Raw genomic sequence first — 26,893 nt, forward strand, 5'->3', positions numbered from 1 at the left:
ATTCTTGAACTGAAGCATGTCATCCTGTCTGATCTTGTCACTCAAAATGTCCTTTATTCCATTTCACTGGGACTTGAAAGGCAACATGCTTGAGCATCATACCTACTGCAGGAGGGAAGGTGGATCCTAGGCTGAAGCACTGTTGCTCACCTTTGTGCTGTGTTGCACGGTTAGAGTATGAAGACATCTGGAAATCCATTGCTAGCTCATGTTTTAGCATTTTTTTTTCTGTTAAGTGCTCAGCAGAGAATAATGCTTCATTCTCTCACTGTGTCATTCCATACCTTGATGAGCACTTTAAAATGTAAAAGACATTGTTCAGAGCTGACATCTCAGAACTGTGGGATGAATGCTGTCTCCTAAGGATATTACTTGTTCTCTTCACTGATTTGACAGAACACTCCTACACACTGTGAAATAACACTTTACCTCCACAGAATAATAAACAGCAGTTTGAAATATTAACTCCTTGGCAAGAAGATCTGAATGGTAAAAGAGACAGTATGACTTCTATAGCCCCTTGGCTCAACTGTACCTTCCTTTCTATTCAATAATTAATATTCATTTCAAATGGTAGGTGTGTTCTGCAGTGCATAAAATTTACAAGAAAAAGGAATGAAAAGCTATAATTACTAATATCTAGTTATATCTGTACAGCTTCAGGTGTTTTTGGTTTTGTGCTTTTTTCCTCAAGATTATACTAGTGGTATCTAGTATATTGAATCAGGACTACAGTCAGAAAATCAGCCTGATATCAAGTATTTATTTTTAGATTTGAGAGCTGTGAAAATGTAAAATCTGATTTTCTCTCTTTTTCTTCTTTAGGTTTCATTGATTTCATAGTAGAACCAACATTTTCTCTTCTTACGGACTCAATGGAGAAAATTGTTATGCCTCTTATAGAGGAAGCATCAAAATCTGAAAGTCCTGCATTTGGGACACCCAGGTATGAATACACTGCTTAGTTATTGAACTAACATAAACTAACATAATAATGTCATTCTCAGAATTATTGCAATTATTTTAACAGTTGGAAAACATAAATAGCTGTACAGTATTGCCACCATGTGGTGCTATGTTGCATTTGCAATATGCTATTACTCCATTGGCTGTGGATGATCATGCATATAAAAAGGCATAAACACAATAACAAGCAGAATACACATGTATAAAATATAAAGTTGATTTTCTACAGAGTATCTAATAACAATTTTTTTCTTTTGACTATAATCTTTGCAATAGATTATTGAAGTTCCTGGTTCTCCTCTCCTGAGCCATTTTCAGTATAATTTTAATTGACAGTACCAAAAGTCGTTCTTTTTTTTCTGAGAAACAATTGGAAGTGGAGGTGGTGAAGGCGGTTTCAGGGTTTTTTTCTGTTTTTTATTATGCTGTAGGTCACTCTTCTTCGCAGCTCCATTTTAGTATTATTTGATATATACACTTGAGACAAAATGATTCCATTTGTATTCCACTTAAGAGTTCTAAATACAGTATAAGTGAGATGCGGGGGTGGTGGGGGTTGCCCATCAAGCTCTTGATTTTTGCATCATAATAGAAGTTGTCTATAAAACAAACTAGCTATGACAGACAATGTTATCTGAGTGACTCCACGCTGAAAGCATTGTTCAATAATCAGATGTTGCTTTTACGGATATTGCCTCTGTTACCACATGTTTTTTCATTTTAAAACTGTAATTTGAGCTTTCATTGAGGATACTAATATGATAACTCTGCAGGGCAATTTTTCATTTGCTGTGCATTAGTTAGATTTTAATAGGAAAATGATGAACCTAGCTCTTTTCTGATCATGACTTTACTCTACCTGTATTTCGGTTACTAGAAGTAAGTAGAAGTTACTAGAAGTAGGTATTTATGACAGCGTTCTTAGTGTTTTGGGGAACAGTGCTAAACTAAGGCATTATTGATAACAACCTTGTTTACCTACTCACTTCTTCACAAATGAGTGTTTAGCAGCTGCAAATGATTAGTAGCTCTAGGTTTCATTTTTGGTTGGTGTTCATGACTGAGTGGTAGATGAACAAAGGCTTATGATCCAGCAAAGCTTCCTCACGTGAGATGGAGGACAAAGGGATTTTTTTCTTAGTATGGAATCAAGAGCTACACTTATGAAGAGAGTGGAGAGCCTATGGCATGATACAGAAATGTCTAAGCCAGCAGAGTTGCACAAGCACCACTGGGTGGACGCGATGCGTATATGGCGTGACATTCACTGTAGTGCCTGGAAAACATTAGAATTATAGCCTATTCTTTCCATTCTGTCCCATTCAACATCTCTGGAGCACACGGAAATTACAGTTAACTCTTCTTGTGCAGTTCTCGCTGATAGGTTCCCTGCAACTGTATTTTCTGATTAATGTAAATCCATTTGTATGCATATTAACATCTGTCTTTGGTACCAATGAGATAAACTATGCAGCATAATTGAGTAAACAAAACCTGGTATGACATGATTACCTGTACAAGGCCAGAAATAGGTCTGATTTTTTAATCATAAGAAAAAAAGAGAGTTCATTCTTTTTTTCTCACCTTTACATGTATCTGCATATTCACATACGAATAATCAATTTGACTCCTACCTTACCTTAGGTGTAAGGTAGGTGCAGTAGCTCTTAAGTGGATTTTAAAGCCACTGTACTAACTCCTGCTTTGACTACACTTGAAGGCATGTACCTTGAAGAGAATTTTCAGCTGAACCTGAACTTACTTACCTGTCATATTCTTTCGTGTCTTGCTTTTTTTAAATGGGTCAACAAATAACAATCATCAGATGTCTTTCCTGTGAGCCCCAAAGATACCATTCACTATTCAAAAACACAGCTAAGAAGCTGCTCCAAAATGGCTACATAAACATTCTTTCAAGAACCAACTTACAAGTAATGTATTTTCAGCTGTCGCACTTTTTTCGAGAATTCCCTGGAAAAAGGTCTGTAAGAATCAGTCCCAGGTTATAGCTTCATGAGTTGAAGAAATGTCTTGTATCTTAGGAACTCTTTGATGAAAACTATTATTTCAAGTTAGTGATTGCATGTAGGTCCTAAGGAATTTGATTCAAATTAACTGTTTGTGTGTTATTAAAATTCCCTGACTGTTCATAATTTAAGGTTTTTTCCCTTCTGCAGCCAGAATAGTTTGGGAGCAGTAAGCAATGCTGAAGCACAAAGACGACCCAGTTTTAAAAGTACCAGTGATGGAGGGACTCACACAGAAAATTCTCTAGCAACTGTAGACCTAACGAGGTTTAAGGACAACTTGATGAAGATCATTCAGGCAAACAAAGAAAGATGGAAAGAATTAGCAGTAGAAGGTATGATATACCAAGGTGGAATATTTTTATAGGTTACTGCCTAAGATCTCCCCCTACTTTATTTTTTAATTTCCTTCAACCTATAAAAATATGTAGTTGTCTTGTATTCATATATTTTATGTCTTAATGTTTGTTTAGATGGTCCTGTTTTGCTCTCCCAGGAAGTATAAAGAGAACTAGGTGGTCAGGGGATGAGAGGAAATCTTATAGCCTGTACAATAAGGCTCTGTGCTGCTCAGCTTATCTTTGGAAGTTTAGTTTAGAAATGTGCGTGCTTGCACATTTAATCATAACTGATACTGACATCTGCTTTAAATGGCAAAATCAACAATTCAAAGTAGTATGTGCTGCCACATTTCTTAAGAAACATAAAAGTTGTACTTTGCTATTAGAAATGCTATTTGTTCCCTACTGTATGGAACAAAATTCAGTATTGCAGGCTTCTTGGGACTATGCTGTAGGCAATTATTTAAATGACTCAGTGGATCTAAAGATTTGGGCAATCACAACATGTATTAGACTCAAACAAGGCAAAAAGTGACTCTTCATTTGCCAGTTGATAGTTAATAAAGCTAAGCCTACATCAAGCATCGTAGTTCATAAGCCATATCTGAAAATTGTCTGGGGTTAGAGTTTCTGAGTGAGATGATTTGTGATAATTGTCAAACACAATTTATAACCTTGATCCAGGTTAAGTGAATGGCATTTGGGAATATTTTGACCACAGTCTGTGTTGTTTCTGAGTAAGCACCTGGAATATTTCAGTATAGTGTTTCACTGCTGGGACTGGTCTCACTGTACATGACCTGATACTGACTGCAGGGAATGGTATCCTGGAACCCAGTGCCAGCCTTGTCTTTCATCCCATCATCCAAAGCAGCATCTTTTTTCTCAAAGAGGTGTCAGACAAGAAAGAAAAACACTGCTGAGCAGTGCTAAAATCTCATTTAGTGTTAAATTGTGAATGAATATTCTTGTTAGGAGAATATTAAGTAAGAACAAGGTTCCATAATCTATTGTGACGATGACTTGAGAGTTAGGTAGAAGGGACAGCTGAGGAGAGATTCAACTAATATTGTCTTTTCTTCATGAGCTGCTTCATATGATCGATTGGATGTGCATAAGTCCATGGGCCCAGATGGGTGTGCATAAGTCCATGGGCCCAGATGGGATCCACCCAAGGATAATGAGGGAGCTAGCAGAGGAGCAGGCCAAGCCACTCTCCATTATTTATCTGCAGTCCTGGTCAACCGGGGAGGTCCTGGATGACTGGAAACTAGCAAACGTGACGTCCCTCTACAAGAAGGGTTGGAAGGAGGATCCCGGGAACTACAGGCCTGTCAGCCTGACTTCGGTGCCGGGGAAGGTCATGGAGCAGGTCGTCTTGAGTGCCATTATACAGCAAATGCAGGACAACCGAGGGATCAGGCCCAGCCAGCATGGGTTTATGAAAGGGAGATCCTGTTTCACTAACCTGGTCTCCTTCTATGACAAGGTGACCCACCTAGTGGATGAGGGGAAGGCTGTGGATGTTGTCTACTTGGACTGTAGTAAGGCCTTTGACACAGTCTCCCACAGCATTCTTCTGGAGAAGCTGGCTGCACACAGCTTGGATGGGTGCACTCTACACTGGGTTAAAAACTGGCTGGATGGCCAAGCCCAGAGAGTGGTTGTGAATGGAGTCAAATCCAGTTGGCGGCCGGTCACAAGTGCTGTTCCCCAGGGCTCAGTGTTGGGGCCGGTCCTGTTCAATATCTTCATTGATGATCTGGATGAGGGGATCGAGTGCACCCTCAGTAAGTTTGCAGATGACACCAAGTTGGGTGGAAGTGTCGATCTGCTGGAGGGTAGGAAGGCCCTACAGAGGGACCTGGACAGGCTGGATCGATGGGCCGGGGCCAACTGCATGAGATTCAACAAGGCTGAGTGCTGGGTCCTGCACTTCGGTTACAACAACCCCATGCAATGCTACAGGCTGGGGGAGGAGTGGCTGGAGAGCTGTCTGGTGGAAAAGGACCTGGGGGTGTTGGTTGACAGCCGCCTGAACATGAGCTTGCAGTGTGCTCAGGTGGCCAAGAGGGCCAATGGCCTCCTGGCTTGTATCAGGAATAGTGTGGCCAGCAGGACCAGGGAGGTGATAGTGCCCCTGTACTCAGCACTGGTGAGGCCGCACCTTGAGTACTGTGTTGAGTTTTGGGCCCCTCACTACAAGAAGGACATCGAGGTGCTGGAGCGTGTCCAGAGGAGGGCAACGAAGTTAGTGAAGGGTCTAGAGCACAAGTCTTAGGAGGAGCGGCTGAGGGAACTGGGGTTGTTTACCCTGGAGAAGAGGAGGCTGAGGGGAGACCTTATTGCTCTCTACAACTACCTGAAAGGAGGCTGTAGCGAGGTGGGGGTCGGTCTCTTCTCCCTAGTAACGAGTGATAGAACGAGAGGAAATGGCCTCAAGCTGCACCAGGGGAGGTTTAGGTTGGATATTAGGAAAAACTTAGTCACCGAGAGGGTGGTCAAGCATTGGAGCAGGCTGCCCAGGGAAGTGGTTAAGTCTCCATCCCTGGAGGTATTTAAAGAACGGATAGATACGGTGCTTGAAGACATGGTATAGATGGACTTGGCAGTGATAGGTTGATGGTTGGACTCGGTGATCTTAAGGGTCTTTTCCAACCTTGACGATTCTATGATTCTATGATTCTATGATTGCCTCTTTTGGTATTGTCCAGCTAACACTGACTGGTCAAAAGGACAAAGCTGCTCATTTGCGATGATCAGTAGTAATAGCAGACCATCAGTCTGCCCAAGACCACCCAACTACAGCCTGCAGAAACCAAGCAGCCCTACATGCAAAGTCCTCAAAGTCCTTCAATATAGAAGAATGAAGAACTTGCTATTTGGAAGTTTGCCGTTTCCGGTTGGATCTAACTAACCAGTTTGATTTTGGTACATCAGCTTTTTGGCATATTGTTTTGGAGGTGTACAGTGCTATCAAAAAGATAATTTCCCCTTCATTTCCAGCACTTTGTAGTGCTCTATGAATTACTGATAGATTCAGCCCAGTTTTACTGGTCTGCTGACAACCATTAAAAACACAAAGCTTCTCACAGCAAGAGATTTAAGAATTGTTTCTCTATACAGTCAATATTAATGTGAGGCCCAGCAAGATCCAGCAAACTCTGGGCATGCTTTCTACTGTGAAAAACAAAACTTAATGTTCAAGACTTCATGGACTTTGTTGAGATTGTAGTTGTCCATATTCTAGGATGCCCTTCTTTTCTTCCATCAACTTGACTAATGAATTATGTCTAAGTATTTCCCAAACAGAGTTATGGAATTACAGTAGAATGTACATTAGGAAAACTGATGGGTAAGTGGAAATAGCTGGTGTTGAGGCCAGAGCTTGATGAACAATATCTGCTCTGTGTGATTGTGGTTGAATCTGTTTTGCAAAACCTCTGTGAGAGCAAGGAAGAGATTTATAGAAAATTGTGCCCATAGAGAGACTACTTGCAGTAACATCTGCAGTTGACTGGAACATGGCATGGAGACCTTCAGAGTGCCTGGTTAGAATCTGGAGGAACTTTGTGAATAATACAAATACTTTTGAGTACAGATTTATATTTTGTTAGTACACAGCTAGTAAGTTTTTTAATAGAAACTGGGGGGAGGGGGGGATTATATAGGTTTTGTGAAAGTTAAGGTATTTTAGCTTCATTTTTTGGAAGCAATGTGTGGGCATTTCCCCTGTATGTGGGCACCAAGGGCTGCTGGAAAAGAGGTTTTCACTAAGTGAAGGTAGCCCTCTATAGAGCACTATCTGAGGTAGCACATAAGTTCCTTGTCACATAATGGGAGAAGGAATCTCCCCCAACTGGTCCAGATCAGCATTATATCTGCTCTGAAGCTGCACCCTGCAAAGGCTGAAAATCCTTAATCAGACTGTGCAAAATTAACATCTAGTAAAGGATGAAAAATATTGAAATACATCCCCTTTCCACTGGAAATTCCTTTCACATTGCACTCAAGTTTGACTAAACTTGTAAGTGAATAACCTGAGACTTTGAACTTCAGGTAATTTGTTCCGTCCTGTCTGGCTCTCCTGTTACCTTCTCTGACTCTATTGCTTGATGAAAAGTCTTTAGGTTGCTCTGGGCATATGCATGAAGTTGTGTTTTATTCATATGTTGGTAGGAGCACATACAGAGGGAAGAAATACCAGGGGTAAATCACTGCCAGGTGAAAGGAGTTTTGTTATTGCTGTCATTATTCCTAGCTAGATAATTTATGACAAACCACAGAGCTGAGTGCACTGAGAAGGTCACGTGCGTGAGGGCAGTATGCCATGGTAGTAAGCAGGCTGGCTGTTAGCATAGAGCTCCAAACACACTTCCTGAGCTGACTATGACAAACAGTACTTGTGCTGTTAAAAGAACCATCTGCATTCTTGTCAGTGGGCTCCGCAAATACTAGACATTGTTCCCGGATTAGTTCACAGACTCAGGAGAAGTTGTCTCTATAAAACAGTAATACACATGCACAAGTAATATAGAAAGGAAACTGGTGACAATCCATATAATTTCCTGAGCATGACTTGAACTTGTTCCAGCTTCTCACCTTTTCAGAACAAGGCTATGCAGGTAGCACTGGTTGAGAGGCGGTTCAGCCAGAGGTGAGCGAGGGCTGAGGAAGGTGGTCTGGCTTCTATGCCTAGACAGGAGACCGAGACAGGAGACAGAGACACACTGACAGTGCTGTTGACGAGGCAGCTTTCCTGGAGATGTAGCAGGCCCAGCTGCTGGTGCTACCCCTCCCTGAAAAGGTAGTTGCTGCTGAGACTTGATTCAGAGCAAGCAGCTTGTGCAAGGAACAGTGCGCTTTGTTTTGGAAAGGCCTGTGTTAGTAAGGAAAGCATTTGTCTACCTAGGCAGCTGTTTGAGAGCTTTCTTAACAGAAGGCTCACTAAATAAGATGGCTCCATTTTGCTAAAAAGACCATGTCTTGTATAATTGATGCAGAGGAGCTCAGTGCTCGATAGCCTAAGGGTCCTCAACCTTTCACCACTGGAGAATTAGAGGAATGTTTCTCAGGCCTTTCAGGGAATGCTGTTAACAGGGAATTACCATAATGATCAAACATCTGGGATTCTAATTTGAAAGCCTTGATGTTTAATTAATATTCCAAACCCCTAATCACCAGATAATCTGTCTTTGTTCAACTCAACACAGTGATAAAGAGACCATTCCATCCTGTGCTTTTTTCAGCACATAGTGGTGATGTCTGCTGCTATTTGCAATTGTGGTAGTTGTAGCAAATAGACAGTAAAGATGCTCAGATGAGTCTGAGAGGTTGTTCATTAGAGAAAATATTTGCTAAATGGATTTTAAGGTCTGGAAGTTATTGACCTACTGGAAGAGCTGTAAAAAACACACAACTTGTTGGGAAAGATTTAAATATAATGTAAGATCCTTCATGATGCAGTTCTTCTTACAACATAGAGAAATTGTAACACGATTTAATATTTAAAAAATACAATGTTTATTCCTTATGCCTACAAAGTTTATTCCTTCATGCTTATTTTGTTCTATAAAAATGTTCTAAAGATTTACTAATCAAGTCGGTCAGCGGTTGGCAAGCTCAGGTACTCTTAACAGAGTAAAAGAGTATGGACTAGTAATCATGCTTACTATCTGTTCAGCAGACGTCATTGTAAACAAAGTTGCAGGGATAAATAAGTATCATTATCTTAACTTTACAGTTGAGCAAAAAGAGGCAGAGACAGCTTAGGACACTCACCTCAGGTCATATAATAACACAAGGGAATGCAGCATACAGACCAACGGGCCCATCTCTGAAGCATGCTAACGTTGTTCAACTCCAGGATAATACAACAGCAGTGTTACTTGTTGTTCCCATTCTGAGGAATTAACTTCTTGCAGGACCTGACCAGAGGTTGCATTATTTGTATGGAAAGTGATCAGTGACAAACCTCGTCCTCAACACCTTTTGGCAGTGCACTGTGCTGCACGGCTCAAAGGTGTATGTGTGGGATGACTGACCGCGTTAGGACAGGATGAAAAATATGAGGCTGAATGAGGCTCTTGCACTATCCTGTGCTTAATTTTGATAGTAAAAATACGAAAAAATGACAACTATTGCATCTCTGGAGTAGAGATCAGCAGTTTGGGGGGGGGGGGGGGGGTTGTGTTTGGTTTTTGTTTGTTTGTTTGTTTTTTTTCTGTGGGCAGTAACTTTGAATAACAAATGTCTCTTCTGAAAGACCTCTGCGTGGTACCTGCAGGCCCCCCTCGGGCACTTCCAGTCCTGCATACTGGCAGTCACAATAACCACAGGGTTCAGTTCCATTTTGTCTGAAAGATTTTCTCTGCAGACTCACTAATAAGACAGTAACAGCTGCTGAAATGTGAAAATCTGAGAGTGATGATCTGATAGCACGTTAATGTGATTTAGCAGCCACTAGGAAGGGCGGGCGGTGGGAGGACGTGTGTGACAGTCACAGAAACCAACTGACAGTTTGGCACATGAAATCTACCCTAATGGACTGTTTTAATCTGTTGGAGAAAAATAAATTCAGGGGGCTATAGGAGTCCCATCTAGGACCAGTGACAGCGATTTTAATTGCAGTGCTAAAACATTTAGATCATAAGCAGTTTTTGAGCTAATCCAGAAAAGTGTTAAGAACAGTGGGAGAAGGAGAATTTTTCACCATGGTCTGAGGAAGTGTAATAAATAGGTTGAGCTAAGAGTAGCAAGAAATGTTTTGTATTGGCAGTACCAGGTAAATCACAGACTAAAGAATCATAACTGAACCTGATAATGGAACCTGTTATATATCCCCTGGAGTATACACCAGAGAGCTGACCCACCTCTGCACGTGACAAACTACATGACTTAAAGCACCTTTTCCCTCTAGTAGGCTCAGAGCAGCATGTCCCTCCCTTCCCGTGTCCCAAAAGCCCCAGCATTCAAGCTCCTGTGCTTACAGCTGAACAGCAAAAGAGAAGTAAAAGGTGGAGGTAGCCATCCTAGGAATCCATAAACTCAGAAATTATTTTTAACCAAATCTTTTAGTAAAAAGTTTTAATAGCTAATTAAGCCTTTGCTACTTTCTCTATACGGTGTAATGCCGTGACATCAAGTGCCACTGGATTATGTGGTTTGCAGTGGTTTTATATACTCCTATATCTGTGATGAAATTTGTGTGAGGAGTTGAAAGTGGAAGGAATCAGTGTCTAAACAACTCTGTGGGTTACTACAATGTATTCTTGGGTTTGAAAATGGCAGGTTGGTTGGGAAAAATCACGGTTGTTTGGGAACTCTTGGGCATGTCTTTAAACTTACTTGGGAGTCCCAGAGGCACCAGGATCAGTCCTCTCATTTTCTGCAGAGTTTTGATGCTTATTGCTGGTCCCTTCCTCTTCTCTTTGAAATGGCTGATGTGAGAACATGTCTTTTATAAAGGTGTGTTTCCTTCCCACGTTGTCCCGGTTTTGGTCTTTTGTCACTGCTTTGTGGAATTTTGTTTTCCAGTAAAAAAGAAGGTAGGCAAGCCTAGAAATCAAAGTTTGTGGTAATATACACAGAGAGACCATAACATCCAGCAGCATTCTTCATTACAGATTCCTCAAATAATTTAATTCTTACTGAAGATGAACAGCTTTTGTCTCTAATTGAGTTGCTTACTAATTCTTAATACTTCAATGTCATTATGTCTTTCTGTAAGGGTAAGTTATTGTAGCTTATTTTCAACACAGCCAATGAAAATAGCAATGTGATTCAGCAGACATTTGTTTTACTGGGGTTTAACACTGTGGCAGTCGCTGCCATTAGCTGATTCAAAATGTTCTGCTTACACATGGCTTTTGTGTTTTTCCTCTTCATTCTTGTTAAGTCAGTACGTGCTCAAGTGGTGCAGTTGCTGGAGACAGAAAGGTATTTTATAAGCCCTGTACTGTGCAGATTATAGTAGCTGAATGCTCTGTTTCTTATTACAGAAAGGCCAGGAAAAGAAAGTCGATGGACATATACAGAAGAGAAAGTACCAAAATGTAGAAAGGCTTCCTCACCACTTAGTAGACTATGTCCTGAAAGTGTTGCTGCATACACAGGCAGTAACGCAGCTGAGCTGGTGGAAATAACTGTTGTAGTTGATAATGCAGACTCACCAGAGCTTCTGCAGCAGCAGAGCAGTGACACTTGGGAGACCACACAGTCCTATGGCACAGTGCTAGAGATTGAGCTGTGTGACAGTTTTAGCATTTCGTAGACAGTTTAGTCCTTTGTTGGGCTGACAGGAATTCAGTGCTCCCATTCACTCCAGCACACAATAGAAAAAAAACTTAAAGAACTTGCTTCCATTTTCAGAGACTTATTAAGCAAAAAAAAAAAAGGTAATTTAATGAAAGAAGAGTAGTGTCTGGTGAAAAGGGGAGGGGAAAGAAGTCACCTTCACTAGTTAACACATTTTCTGTAGATGCAAAATTACTAAGTACCAGAATTTTTCAACTGAAATTTGGCTATGGCCTCACAACTCTTGCCAGTTGTCCAAACAAAACAATGCATTACAATTATTTTACCAACAGCCCAGCCTAAACACAAGGGAAGGAAGACCCCACTTCTACCATGTTTACATATCAAATGCCATTGTTGCTTCTCATGAAGAGCAGTGATTTAAGGCAGGAGTTCAGAAATGGCACAGAAGTACTGAAGAGAGGGATAAGATTGACTCACCCCTAACAGACCAGTTAGGAGAAGCCATTTGTTTTACAGATGAACTCACACAAATTTTGCTGAATAACACTTGGGTTCTTGTAAAGAAAACAATACCAAACAGTTGAAAATATGTAAACAGGCCTGGCTCCAGGCACTTGCAAGTTAAAACAGAGAGAGCAAAACCAGTAGCAACACATACCCCGAGTTCACTGCACTGCACAACACACTTCTGTTTGCCTTTATCTGAATGGATATGATAATCCTTAAGCTGTTCAGTGCCTAACTGACACCGCCTCCTCCCCAAAAGAGGGGAGTTTTCTAAAGGACCAAGAACGTCGTTTGTCTTATTCATCTATTTACTTTTATTAAATATTGTCAGTGTTGCAAATGCCAAGTTACTCTGTTCATTTAACATACCCCATTTCCATCTCCAGCTGGCCATGGCAATGTGTGCCCATAGGGGAGGAGAAACTTGCTCTTCTGAGCAGCCCAGTGCAGGGTGAGGGGCAGCAGCCTTGCCTGCTCCTCTCTGAGGGTCCTGGCAGTTTGTGGCTGGATGGAGGCAGAGGCTCTGTCGCAGTGTTTATTACAATTCTTACTGTCCAGCACTGGGGATCAAACATCATGCCTGCTCTGCTTCTCTTACACTAGTGGTAGTAACTTAGCAGTGCCTTCCTTGAATTTTAGTTATTCAAGTCACTGACCCAGTCTCAGCCTTTTTTAAAGACTGCTAAATATTTCTGTTTCATCAGAGTGATAGGACAGCAGAAATGATAGACAATGCCAATTATGGTATACAATATAAAGGTCCTATATGATACAGAGTACAATTATTAGCTGTTACGGAAAGCAGAAATCTCTATTTTTCCAGCACGTATAGCAAATTCCACAAGTGGCTGATGTACCATAAGAATCCAGTATTTTTCATCTTTTTGGCAGTGGATTTCATAGGGATTGAAGCTGAGTGGAGCAAAGCAAGTCAGAACATAGACTCAGATGTCCCTCAGATGAGAGACTTAATACCAAGAAAAAGGACTGGGGGTCTTAATGAAAGTTGTGATATCATCATAGAGGATTTTGTACTTGAGGCTTCTCAATCTCGGTCACAACTACAAGCCACTCCTCCTGGTTGCCCTGAACAAACTCCTCCAAAGTGGACATGATACTTTTCTTCAAGCTTATTTAACTGAGAGTGACTGAAATTTTGTCACCATGGAATGGTAATCACAGATATGATTATCAGCATAAAAAGACTAATGTTTAGCAATAGTTTTAACTCCACAGATTTTAAAATTCCACAGTATTTTTCATACTTAGAAAAGATCATACTTTTCTCACATATTCTTTTCTACTGACTTCTGGAATGAATAGTATCGCACCAGTTGAAATGCAATAGGTATGACATTTAACTAGTATGTTATCAGGTGTAACTTGATACAGAGATACTCCATTTCAAAGCTACATCCACCAGATGTGCATAGATCTGAGTTAGAGTTTGGCTGTGTTTTAGATATCCTTCAACAGACATGCTTGAGATCATCTCAAGGGCAGTCATAGAAATAAGAGACCAGCAGGACAGAAGTTAAGAACAGGCCATCAGCATTGTTCTGGTTAAACTGTTAATCTTCATTTGCCAGTTTAAGCTTGGTAGGGAGTGAAGAAAAGCAATTTTACGCTTAGATATTCAGCTTTATGAACTAAAAAATAATAGTGGGTTTTGCCTATATGAATATTCTGAGACTTCTTGTATGAGAATAAAATGGTCAGCCACCCAGTTACACCAAGACAAATCTGAATTCTGGTTAGCATTGTCCTAAAACACCATTCTGTGAGAAAAATACTGTCTGTTCTTACCAGCTTTCAGGTTAAAAAACCCACCCTTTGTAGTGTGAGCTAAGTTAACATTACAGTTTTATGTGCCATTATAGCTCAGCTTTGCTTTCCTCAACTTATGGATGCATCTGAACAGCATCTGAAATATTTTATCTTGGAATTTCCTTGGCTTTTTTATAAAGTTAAGGAAAAATGCTTGTAGCTCTGCCATATGTAGGCAAATACGGCACATAAATTAGTTTCTTGGGACAAAAGCCTCAGGTAGGTAGATTATACCATGAGTGACAGATGCTTTAATTAACATATCTGGATTGAACATCAGATTTGCTTCAAGTTGCAGATACATATTTCTTAATGTCTTTAGCCTGAGCACTTCTTTGTAAGAGCTGCATTGAAGTCTGTAGAAAAAGAGTACCTGTCCAAGCTTCAGAAGATTTGGAGTCCAAAACAAGCAGGTCTCTAAAGTTTGTAAAAAAACTGGCTTAACAATTTAGAAATTGCTCAAATTTGAAAGTTATTGATTTTTTCAAAAGTAGGACAGGAAGTATAAGAACTGACAAAAAAAGGAAATCATTTAACTCTTCGATGCTTCTGCACATCAGATCAGGTTTGGAGGTGTTCCTTTCCGACCCATTTCACAGGCCAAATTGTACTTCAGGGGGAACTTTCTTTGGATTCAGAAAAGTGAGGTGATGAAGATGCCAAATGCTGACTGTGGTAGAAATGTGATTACAGACTGGGCTATCTTTCAGTTGTCGTATGCAATCACTTTTGGTCTGGATTTGGACTGGTCATTCACAACCAGAGTTTCTGGGAGCTGCCAGTTGAACTCAATAAATATCTCAGAGCTCGGTTTCCTTCCTTAATACAGGGTGCACAGACAAGTTAGAAATTTTATGCAATATCATGCAGCTATTTTGTGGAGGTGTTCAAACTGCAATGCTTTCACTTTTTAAATTGATAGTGTTTTGTATCTTCTATAGTAGTATACAAATTCTAAAATCTGAATTTACGAAACAGAGATTCTAAAAGCAAGAGAAATAGGCCCTCCATGAGGATGGTAAAGTTATTTTTTATCAGACTTTTCACCCTCCATCGCAAGTTTTCCATTCTTTGTTTTCTTCATCTTCTAGTTCCTCGTGGTACCACCTCTCTGTGCTGCTGTGTTCTGTCTCCTTTTACTCTGGGCCATTTCATTTGTACTGTTCTCCAAGTCTCTGCAATAGAGCAAGGAATACAGCCTTCCACAAACATTATTTTCTCCTGTAACTGCTATCCCTTGAAGCACAATTTCCCCCGTGTTTCTTCCTTCCCATCCGGTATGTGCCACTAGCTATAATGGCAGCAGTACTGGATTGCATGTATGTAACCCTCTATAACTTGTTCCAGCTGAAGCTCGTATTAGCTGACATTTTGGACTTTTTGGATAGGCCAACTTCCTTCGGGGCTTCCCTTCAGTTCTGATGCCTCCCCCATTCCCAGCAAAGTGCTTCCCTCCATGCCCTTTCTCTGTTGCAGAACCGATGAGCTCTGCTCCTCCTAGTCCTGTGGTGGTAAACACCACTGCTGGGGGATGTGCCTGCAGCATGGGGTCCTCCTGCTCCCATCCTTCAGCTTACAGTGTGTCTGACAATGCTCCTTGCTCTGCACTATGACCAAAAACAGAAGTACAAATTAGAGATCAAACCAGAAAGCGGACCACTATGGTTCAGTTGCAATAGTGTAATCAGGAGCAGAATCTGACCCATATTAAACACACCAGTGCACATGACCTAATGCAGAAAGTCAATGTTCACAATGTTCCCATGTGCAGCTCTATCAGTCACTACTCTGAAATCAAACAATTGTGGCATATCCTTCTTATCTAATTCACATATTTTGTTCCCTCTTTGTAGAAGAACTTGTGAAAAATGTTGGTGAACAGGAAAAAGACCAAAGCAGAAATTCCACAGATGCACAGTTACAGGAAGAGACAACAAGGATACAAAATGAGAGTAGTCAGGGAAGCGATGGTACAACCTGTCCTCCCAGATCCATCGTCCTACAAGTAGTCTCTTTCGACACTCCTCTGAGTGATGAATCCAACTCAGAAAAATGCACTAAGTCTGATCCGAACCAGAAAGATCTCACCGATGCCCAGCAAGAAACACAGAATACAGACCCACTGAATGGTAATGCTTCATCACAGAGCACCAGTCAATCTAATGAAGCTGTCCAGGGTGAAGCTGCAGCAGTGTCTGGTATCTCCCTGTCAAACATCGACAGTACTGTAAAATATCAAACTAAGGTGTTGTACAAACCACCACCGTAAGACAGTTTCTTCAGGCGTGTGTAGAAACAGTAGTGTCCTAAAACCATCCAATAAAAACTGTTTGATATAAGCAAATATCATCTTCTTGATATTAGCTGTTTGGTATCTAGTAGAAAATTTTTTAAATAAAATACCAAGACCTTTAGTTGAACTGGAAGAATGACTTTAAAGTAATTTCAAGATGCGTATTTGCAATTAAATAGCAGTTTGTTATTGGAGAATGAGGTAAACTTTCAAAACAGAACTATATAACATTTTCTCTTCAAATAGGTAATTGTTCTTATGCTATTAAAATGCACCCCCCCTTAGCTTAGGCACCTAATATGATTGTTATTTTGTAAACCACATCCTTTGTACTAAATGTAATGTGAATTTTAGAGATAACTTTAAGTGGATGGAATTTGCTAACTGTAGTAGGCATGGGACTGTGTCGTTCTCTTAATCAGAAACACCAGTCTCCTGACTGTAGTTTGCAGGACAAGCGGAGCAGCCAGAAAATCCCTACAATGTAGGAATATTTTTTTAGAATGTAAGTTTTTTGTCACAAGCTGACTGTGATTTAGTATCTGGTGATTGTAAGACAGTACCAAGGGCAAGATGCCCAAGCAATAGGAATAGATGTTATCAAAGTAAGAGAAAGACACTGTGCATTTTCATTTTATTTTCTGAATTTGCTTATTGTTAGAATAAGCTTTGAGGTATTATGGTAAGAATCAAGGCATATAATGGCACTTCTTTTCCTCACTTCTAATTAAAATGCTAAACTCATTAATGCTTTTATGACAGTGAGCCTTGCGATAATGTGCCAGAAGTATGGCGTTGTCTGAGCAGCAACACTGAAGTGCCTATAAGGCTTAGCTCAGACATAAGTATATGACTTGGCATATTTCTCAAAAATGCTTTTTATGGATAACTCCCACTTATTCTAGAGTTCCCCATTCCAGTGCTCCATGCTTTTATTTTTGACAGGTTTTTTGCATCAGAAATAACAGATGGTTAATTTAGGGTCCTAAATCAAAATATTTACACTAAAATTAATTTCACAGCATTTGAAGTTGTCTAATAATTGACATTTTTGTCTTTTGACGTGTATTTTTTGCACCATTTTTTGTATTAAAGCCCAACTTGAAATTTAAGTGCCTTAGAAAACTTTCTTATCTCCTGGATGAGGAACACAGTGGGAAAAGCTGTATCTTTTATCTTTCAAACTATGCAGTAGGCATAGTTGTGGTATAGCTGTCCTTGGGGGTCTTTAGATGGCTGACCCACAAAAATGCTGCTTGAGAGGTCAGATGCAACTCAGCATGCAGTCAGTGCACTCTGTTGCCTTGTCAGTCTTTACATTCTGCCTTTCCTATGAAGACAGAGGTTTCTTATTTTAGAAAAAGCTAATCTCATTCATTTTCTAAGGTGGGGAATTTTCTACAGAATGCCTTGTATTTTAACACTTCAGACTGCAAAATTTATGAAAAGGGTGAGAAGTGGTTGAGTTTGTAATAGTGTATTTCCAAAGGCAAACATGATCTGGAAGCTTTTTTTTTTCTTTTTGAAGATGGTAAAAACAGTTTAATAACATGAATTCCACCAGTCCCAGGATGTTCCTTCACTAGAGATGGCAATATTCAAAAAGAGTTCAGATAAATAACGAAATAGAAATAAGAGATTGATTTAATTATTTTGTGGAAATAAATAGTGTTAGTAAGGTCCTGAATTGAAAGCCAGAGCTCATATGAGGACATTGCTCAGCTCTTGCATCACTAAAGAGGCAGTGGTACTTAAACCATGGACTAATAACAAGTCATGGAAAAAGGAGAGATATAGCAGGAGACATACCTGCATCAAGTGATTAATCACACAGTAAGAGAAGCAGCAAATTATTTTTAAGTCAACTCCAGACGCTGAGCGATGAGCCAATACTCCCTCACTGGGATCCCCCAACTTATATCTGAGCTGTTGTAGGTTTTGCAGCACACATCTCAGTTGCTGCTGATTGCCATGGAAAGTTTTGGTATAAAAAAGTAGGTTTCTGTACTGAAACTAAACACCTATGTCTGAAAATCTTAAACTGCTGTATAAATGTCTTTGGAAATGAAATGGAACCGAAAGGATTTTTCTCCAAACTCTCCTTTACTAGAAGCTGCTGGTGAGAGTGTGTAAAAAGTAGAGGCTACTGCTCACGCCATTGATCAAACACATGCCGAGCCACTGTAAAATTCTGTTCTGAACAGGTCTTTGAATTTTTAATTATTTTGAAAGGCATCTGATATTTAAAGGCATTTTTAATTGTCATTTTATGTGAAATTTCTATTGTTGTATGTTGAATTTACTCTCATCCATCTCCTTCAGTGATTATTTGTGTTCATTTTCCAGCATAGATAAATATCGAGGTAAATGGAGAGCTTGATGAGTGTTTTGCCTGGTTTCTGTAGCATATTAATGTCAGAGTCCAATGCTCTCTGACCAGGTTCTTTTAGATATTCCACAGATGAAGGATGTAATGTTTGATATCAAATTTACCTATGTGAAGATAGTTGATGTTACATGGCATTTCTGATTTAGCAGGGTGCTACAAAATATACTGAAAGCACAGTACAAATGTAAGTTACACTTAGCAGAATAGAGCAATTGCAGTACTCAGCTCAATGACAATGCCGATGTGAGTCCCACTACCAGTCTCTAGAATATGCTCACTGTCACGATGCTGGGTGTCACCACTAAGGCATACACAGGTTGAAGCCAGTTCAAACCCATTGCTCTCTTCAAAATTTTTTTGCTAGTTGTTCAGTTTTTATACTCTTATATTGGGCTGAGCCACATATTCACTCCCTCCATGCTGGCCTGTCTAACTCAGGGAGACAGTCACACACTTCTAACGAACTTGGGGAGAAACATCTACACCACCGGTTGATCCCCTCAACTGTGATATAGTCAGTGGATCCACTCAACTGATATAAGTGCTTATCTAAACCAAAGGCCACCCTCTGCTCCCTTTTGTGTTGAGATTGTCAGCTTGCTTTGCAACAGCTCTGGTCAGCCACCCCTTGCATTATCTCCTGAGCTTGATGGGCACATCCCCCTTGCCCATCTCCACTGAGCCTTCTTCCATTGTAGGGGTTCATTGGTCAGTCACGATATTATTTACATTCTGATTTTATGTCATTAAATAGTTTGTTTTATACTTTAATAACATTTCATTCCTGCATTTTCCCTATTTTCCCAATATTTAAATGTCATAGAAAAATATTTTGAATATTTTATGGTCTTTTGAAATGATTTACAGAGGGACTATGTCATCATATTCTTAAAACTTCCTTTCCTAAGGACGGACCAGCCATGTTACTATATAGTGAGAAATCTATCTATATATTGTTTAAATACCATAATCTTTTAAGTCAGCACTGACCCTTTCACAGAACTTTATGCTTCTAATAAACCACAGAGGAGACCTAATATTAATTTCTCAACTATGTCATAGATGATATAAATAAATTACATATATAGTGGGCTTTTTCTCTGCCTGCCAATTAAAAACGTATACTGCAGGTATTTACATCACTGTAATGCACAAGGGCGAGGGCAGCAGACTTTCTACAAACACATGGTGAGACTCAGATCCTGACTCTTTGAGACGAAATGAATTAATATTGGGTTTCAGCAGCAGCTTTAAGTACCTCTGCAGAGATCGTGCCACCACGTTAAAGATAACTGAATAGAAAGGAAATACAGGCATTTAGTATTGGAATAGCTGCAATATTCAATGCCAAAGGGAAAACTCAGGCTAAAGTTTTTCACATTTCTCTTTCCACAGTGGTGAAATGATTTAATATCATTCTAAATGGAGGGAATTGCATTAAACTGTCATTGTTGCTGTTGAAATGTAGATACTTAGTGTGTTTGCAAGAGTTTTCATTGCTGCAGAGTGTAGAAGCCTCATAACTACAAATAGCACAGTAGTCTCTGTTTTCTCTTCTCACTCACCCCTCCTTTTTCTCTGTATGAGCGATGTTTGAGATGGTCAAGAGTGAGTGTGTTGTGTATGATGCAGTAGCACTTGGCACAGAAGGAAGTTATAGCACGGGTATTATCCCCACTTTTCACTTTTGCACCCCTGTTGATGGCCAGCGGATCCAGACAGGACTCTTAACCAAGGTCAGATATTTTCAATGGAATGTCACTTCAAGCACGCAGAAGGTAGCATACACATGACCTTACATTTTTTCCCTGCTTCCCAAATCAGAGTTATTTGAGTGTTCTAAGAAGCACTATATGTCTATCAGGACATTATTAGCACTGTCCATGCTAGATTTTTCTACCTCAGTACTTTCTGTACTGAGGATGGAGGGGTAGAAGGCTAAAGTGATGTCCAGAGTGCTTGCTGACTCCCGGGGTGGAGAATTAAGCACCTGTGGGCGCTGGGGCTGGGAGAGCAAGATAGAAAGTAAGAAGAAATGCAACATAGTTATTCAGATTGAAATTTCATACCTTAGCTGTCAATATTCTGTCTTTATAAAAAGCAGAGAACTCAGTTCGGTCATCTGTGAGTAAGCGATTGAATTAGAGATGGGAAACACAGGGGAAGATGATCTATTTGCATTCTTGGGAACTGTCATTGAATGTTTGGATGTACTGTGATGAGGGGGTTCCCCATTAAATAAAGAAAAAAAGGACTGTTTTCCTCTCCTTGTATCACATGTCTTTCTAGGTGTAGTTCCTGTAGTCTATCATGTTTTATTAACAGGAGTAGCTCTGCCCTGTGTCCTGGTCAGTGAGAAGGGAGAACCAGAGGGTCGCTATTACAAGAACTCAAGTTGTGACTGAATGTCGTTTTCCTCCACAATACCTTTGTCCTTTCCGTCATCTCACTTTCATTTAATTGAATGTTACAAGGTTAAATAGAACTATTATAAGGTGATTTTTTTTTAAGTGATGATTTTCGTTTTCTCCTGAGTGATTTATTAATTAGAACATTAATTTTAAAAACTGCTTATGTTTAATTAATCAGCTCCATGTTTCAATGATTTATAAATGCTAATTGGCGCACTTTTAACTTTTCACTCACAGTGATAGCCACATTAATCCTTAATATCAAAAAGTAAAGGAGATAATAAATCAGTGATAAAACAAATTATCAGTAACTTCACTATATGACAGCAGAGGACTACCCAGTCGCATTGAGTTATACCAAGCATTCAACGTCATCAGAAGTCAGTAACTGAAAGCCTCTGGAGGATAACCAGGTTAAATAGCAGTGGACAGATCCACATCAACAGCATGCCATTTTGATTTACGGTAATGCAAGTGGCATCAAAGAATCATCCATGCCATGCAAATGCTAGTGACCGTTCAGTGGCCCTGTGGTGCTCAGCCACGTGTGGTGCTCAGCCACGTGCATCCATGCAAAGCAGGCAGAGATCGCTGTGGTTCGTTAGCGTTCCTTCTGCACACTGCATGGCTAAAGAGAGTAACAGTACATCAGGATCATGGTACTAAGGGAAGGTATCTGTGTTTGTGCATGGGATGAGGATGGAGGGAAGGTTATATTAAAAGAGCAAATGATGTGTTTATAAAAAGAATAGGGTTTATAAGATAACAGCCATTAGCAACTATTCATAGGGCAGAGTTTATCACATAAAAAAACGTGATGCATTGACAGGAAGAAAGTTATGTACGGTTTAAAAGTTAATGTTTAGTTTTCATGAAAATTAAACATACCAAGTTTTTTTTTTAAGGCCTTCAGAAACCACTCCTATCCCACTCCTAAAGCTCTACTAACCATTCTATGTCAAGTATAAAATTTAAATATTTAGATCAACAGACTTTACTTTCATACCCCTCCCCACCTCCTTTTTTGTTTTTATGGATAATAATAAAAATTTTGCTAAATCCCTCCAAAAAAAAAACTGCGGGCTGAAAGATCTGGAGAAATTCTTGTTCTAATTCATGTTAGTCCAATTTCAAGACCTTAAAACCCTTTGGAGAACTGGTTGTCTGTATTCCACCTACACTAAATTTATGTAAAATAAGGGGTGGGGAAGAGTGCTGCTTGGGGGAATATGGCCCATCTGCTGGTGGCCACATTACAGACAGGGCAGCACTCACTCTGCCACTGTTCATGTCAATGAAACAAGAGTAAAATCAGTAGCAATTCTCATTTGTTTACAGTGATGCCATGGTGAATTCATAGCTGTTAATTTTCTTCTTTCCTCATTCTCATGAGCTCCCTTTCCTCTCTTCCATTTCTCTTTTCTAAACTGAGAGCCTCTTCTTCAATGGCAACTTGCCGGCTTTCAATTTTCCTTTCAGGTCACACATCATCAGTTTTCCCTTTCAGCTGCTTGTTCCTTTGTTTTCTGTCTTTCAAAAATCTTCCTCTGCCTGTATTTTTTTTTAATAGCTTTTATGCTTCTCCCAGCTCATCTTCTCTGCTTCGAGACTTCTGTGCTTTTCCTTTTTCACATTTTCAGTTCAGCATTATTAATCACTGCTGGGATCACTCAATCAACTGGTTAAAACTGAGAATTTCCTATATAGTTAGTAAATAACACTGTAAGTTTTCTACATTCTCCCCAGGCCTACTATTTCAGTTTATAATTTCCTCAGCTGTACTCATTCAAAATTACTGAAGGAATAGTTTAAGCAACAGCTTAATATTATGACTGGAGGTTTGTAATTCATGTTGTATCACTTAGTTTGAAAGCTGCTTGTGTCACTCGGTGTCATTTCTCCTATCTGATTGAATTAATTGAATTCTTAGAACTTGACACTGGCATCTTTCATTATCTGAGAGAAGCTTACTCCCAATTTGAAAGCCTACATTAAAGAGGATTTAAACAGCACTTCACTGCAGAGGGTGAATTTTGGCTTTCAGTAAGCTGGAAGATAAAATAAAGCAAAACCAAGCTCACTTTATTAACACGCATGTAAATGTCTTCATATTTTTGTTTCATGATGTGATCTGTTGCTTTCATTCTATCTTTTGCCTTATGGATAAACCATAATGATTAGTTAATTCAATCCTATGCTTGCGCTGGTGAGAGAGCAATTAAAGAAAGCAGTGCCTGAAACCCCATTTTAACCTTCAAAAAGTCAGGGGAAAAAGTTCCTGTCTGTCTAGGGCTGTGCAGAGTCTCTTAACTTGGTTAACTTCCTCACTCAGGTTCTCAATCACATTTGTTTGTCTTTCAGGTGAGCCTAAACACTGTAAGAAGTCAGAAGAGATAGTAAAAGCTACTGAGCAGAAAGAAGCACTGATACAGAACTAGATTTGCTATTTCTTAAAAGCTTCTGACATTTCAGGCACGACAGGTAATTTTGTCATTTCTGTCTTATAATGGGGAGAGTTTTACACCATAAAGACTCACTTATTGCTATTATTATCCTCTTTGTTTATTCCAGTTGTGGTTTTATTACAAAATTTTTAAATGGGGACATGGTACACCCCACTTTCTCTGTACCCTTAAAAGCCACTCAATATAAAGAAGGGAAAAACAATACTTTTGCATCTCTGAATCCTTAATGTCAGACTAAATGGTTATGCAATAAACCATCCTCAATTCAAGTATATTAAATACTGGAAGTAATGGTATTAAAAATCTATTGCTTATGAATTTTCTTTTGACCTCTGTTGCAGGAGAAAAGAAGAACTCTAGCTGTTCCTACCCGTGCTCTCAGAGGCTGTTATTTGTCAACTTGTTCTTGGATCATCCTGTTTTTGTGGAGAGTGATTGGACAAAATGATCAAAAGTGTAAAACGTAAAACCCTGAGCTGGTAACTCAAGGCGCTTAAAAACTCGCAAGATTTCAGTTGTATTTGTTGTTGCTATTTCCTCTTCTATTCTGCTTTCTTAAACTAGCCAAAATACTTTTTTCAGCCAAAGCTGGACCTTGCTTTATTGCATCACTGACACCAGATATTTCCAGTTAACCATGAGACATGTGAAAACACAACATTTATCATCTGCACTGGATTGACGTTACGTGTCACTGCTACTGGCCTCCAATGGAAATGGAAAGTCAAAAGGAAACATTGTTATAGCTACTTGTTCATGCAATCACGCTGCATGCAACATTCAAGTCCTACTTGTTAGCTTCCTTAAAATATCTGGAAATAAAAATATGTTGACTATACAGGGAAGTTCTAGAGTTATCCTGACCAGCCTGCGTGAATGATGATTCTTCCCCACTGTGGTGGCTGCCATATGGAGAGAACTAGTGTTTAAAAAATCAGTATTTGAAATATCTCTTTAAAATTAATTAAATAGCATCCAGTATTAAAGATTAAAACATTCTCAGTCCTATAATATTTTAGAAGACATCAGCAATAGTGTCAGCCCTACCATGAAGCTGGTGCTTATTGTTTTGTAGGGTGGAAGACACAGCTGCAAGAATACATGAAAATTGCTTCACTTCAGCAAAATATTGTGTTGCCTCTCAGACAGAACTGGAAGGTGACACTGAGGCCTTATATCACAGTTTGTCTCAAATGCAAAGGTGACAACATGGATCCGGCAAATCCTTGCTAGCATTTGTTTCATTAAAAGAGAACACCAGACCATCTTTCTCTGAGAGGCAGTGAAAACGGAGCACGCAGGCAGTTACCTCTGCAAGAAACCTCAGAATGAGCCCTCCAGCCCGAACTGTGCCCAGAAAGAGACTCCATTTTCATCTCCGCTTCCGTCGAGCTGCACGTGACCCCTCCTGGCTTGCCCAGGTGTCCCACGCAGCTGCAGCCAACCTCATTTCCCTCTGCTGGAACCTGCCAGGAAACTTCCACGCTCCCCTTCGCCTTGTAGGCTCTCGGGTGGCTTGGGTCACTGCACTCCCAGTTCTTCTTTTTGGACCCTGTGGTTATTACCTCACTGACCAAGAAGTCTTTACAATCAGCCATGGTCTGCTCTGAAGAGGACTCGTGGGAGCAGTGGCACTTCCCTCTATGCAGAGGCCGACGGACTATTGAGACCTTTGTGCTATTCATCTGCTGCTTCAGGGATCTAACCAGAGCTCAATAGGCATCAGGCTCAACCTCAACAAGGGCACGCTTTGTCCCGATTGGAGAAGGAATCACAAACCAATCACCCTAGTCTGAGGGACCCTTACTCCTGCGTACCTGTTGACTGTCTCTTTTCTGACAGCAGAGCAATCGAAATTGAGCTGGGAACAGTGCGAGCTCCGAGCCCTGGGGTAAGGGCATGCCAAAAGGTGGAGTTCCTGTCATTGAATATGTAAGCCATACACACGCTATGCATAAGTAGTGTGCATAGTTTTAACTTAAGAAATGTTTGTGCATATAGAATGTAAAAAGTGCATTTAAATTGTTTTGTGTATCTGGTCCAGGGCTCATATTTAGCATGGACAAAGTTCTGTACAGTGCAGTTAACGAATGAAATGTTAACAAATGAAATTGTATCATATATGTTATAACGCAATCGATATTTTTTGCTAAGAGTTAAGAATTTATATATTCTCTGCTAGTGTTTGAGCAAATCATTAGTAGCCTGGACCACTCCGTGCACCTTTTGCATCCTTTTTGGGAATGTTGGACTCTTTTTTTTTCCTTTACAATAAAATGTAAACCATCTTACAGTTTCTTATTGTCATTATGACAAGAAAAGAAACACAATGGTCGTATCAGACTTTTTTTTAATTGTAAATTGCCATATGCTGTGGCAGTGGAAAATCTTGCTGTTTAAGATCTGAGAACTTGGGACCTTATTTCAGATATGTTGAGCATCTGCAGTTTCCACCAAATTTGAAAAGAACAAAAGATGACTGATATCTTTAAGAAGTAGGCCAGTTAGGTATTTGTTTGTTACAGAGTGTTCTTCAACATTGTAATTTATAGTTCATTGAGACTGAAAGTCTGGAGCAATCAGAATGTAATGTTTTTATTGTATTTTTAATTTCAGACTTCTACCATAGTTGAACTTGACTTTTTTTTTCTCTGTGTCTCTGTCCCATCGTGATTTACGTACTCTGCAAGAATTTTCTCCTGGAAATACAAGCAGAAATTATAACAGATTCTGCAGAGTACTTGGAGCGTCCTGTGGGGCTCTCAGTGTCCTGTTATTATAATACCCGGCACCAAGGTCTCCCACTGCAGAAACTAGAAGGAGCTCCTGATCTCACAGGAGGCACTCAGTGCCTGTAGAACTCATTCATTAATATAGAAACGTGATTTGTGTATAAATAATCCTGTTTGCTTGTTTGTATTCAGTTTTAATCACGGTGGTAGATGTTACTGAAATACAAGAAGAGTCCTTAGTTTTTCTTTAATGCCAGCTGATTCTCTTTCTTTCTTCTTTTATTCTTAGCAAGATTTTACCTGGACATGACCCAAAGCTTAGTGTGTTGTTTGGATGAGGAGAAATTGTCTTTGGTGGAGAAGACCGATATAGCCAACATGTGTTAGTTAAGGCTTTGAGCTTAGATGAAATTCATGCTCGGATGGCAGAATGGCTTCTTGGGAGGGCCTCTCCCTGAACAATAATTTCTCTCCGAAACCTGTAAGGCTGCGCTACCAAAACACTGCATGGGGCCATAAGAAATGGTGTTTGTATATGCATCTCTCCCACAGCATTATGGGCATGTACCCCTGCATTGAGCACACTGAGGAGCTGTAGCTATAGATTAGCCCTCGAGAGTTTTATTTTGTATTTTTATCTTGAGATATCTGACAGATATATTATGTAATATTGTTA

The 26,893-nt window shown here is 39.8% G+C and overlaps 1 protein-coding gene across 1 annotated transcript in view; it reads left to right on the top strand.

The window, feature by feature from the left end:
* PDE1A (phosphodiesterase 1A) overlaps positions 1-23,458 on the top strand; it is a gene marked incomplete at its 3' end in the record, with an annotated part of 45,195 nt that extends 21,737 nt beyond the window's left edge. Inside the window, exons 10-13 of the mRNA XM_082314524.1 lie at positions 826-946; positions 3,144-3,328; positions 15,781-16,056; positions 23,382-23,458. Of these exons, the coding sequence (XP_082170650.1) occupies positions 826-946; positions 3,144-3,328; positions 15,781-16,056; positions 23,382-23,458 (659 nt within the window). The remainder of the gene's footprint in view (positions 1-825; positions 947-3,143; positions 3,329-15,780; positions 16,057-23,381) is intronic.
* Between the last annotated feature and the right edge of the window lie 3,435 nt (positions 23,459-26,893).

The sequence above is a fragment of the Platalea leucorodia genome (assembly GCF_965183815.1).
Source record: "Platalea leucorodia genome assembly, chromosome: 5".
In the NCBI taxonomy this organism is placed as follows: Eukaryota; Metazoa; Chordata; class Aves; order Pelecaniformes; family Threskiornithidae; genus Platalea; species Platalea leucorodia.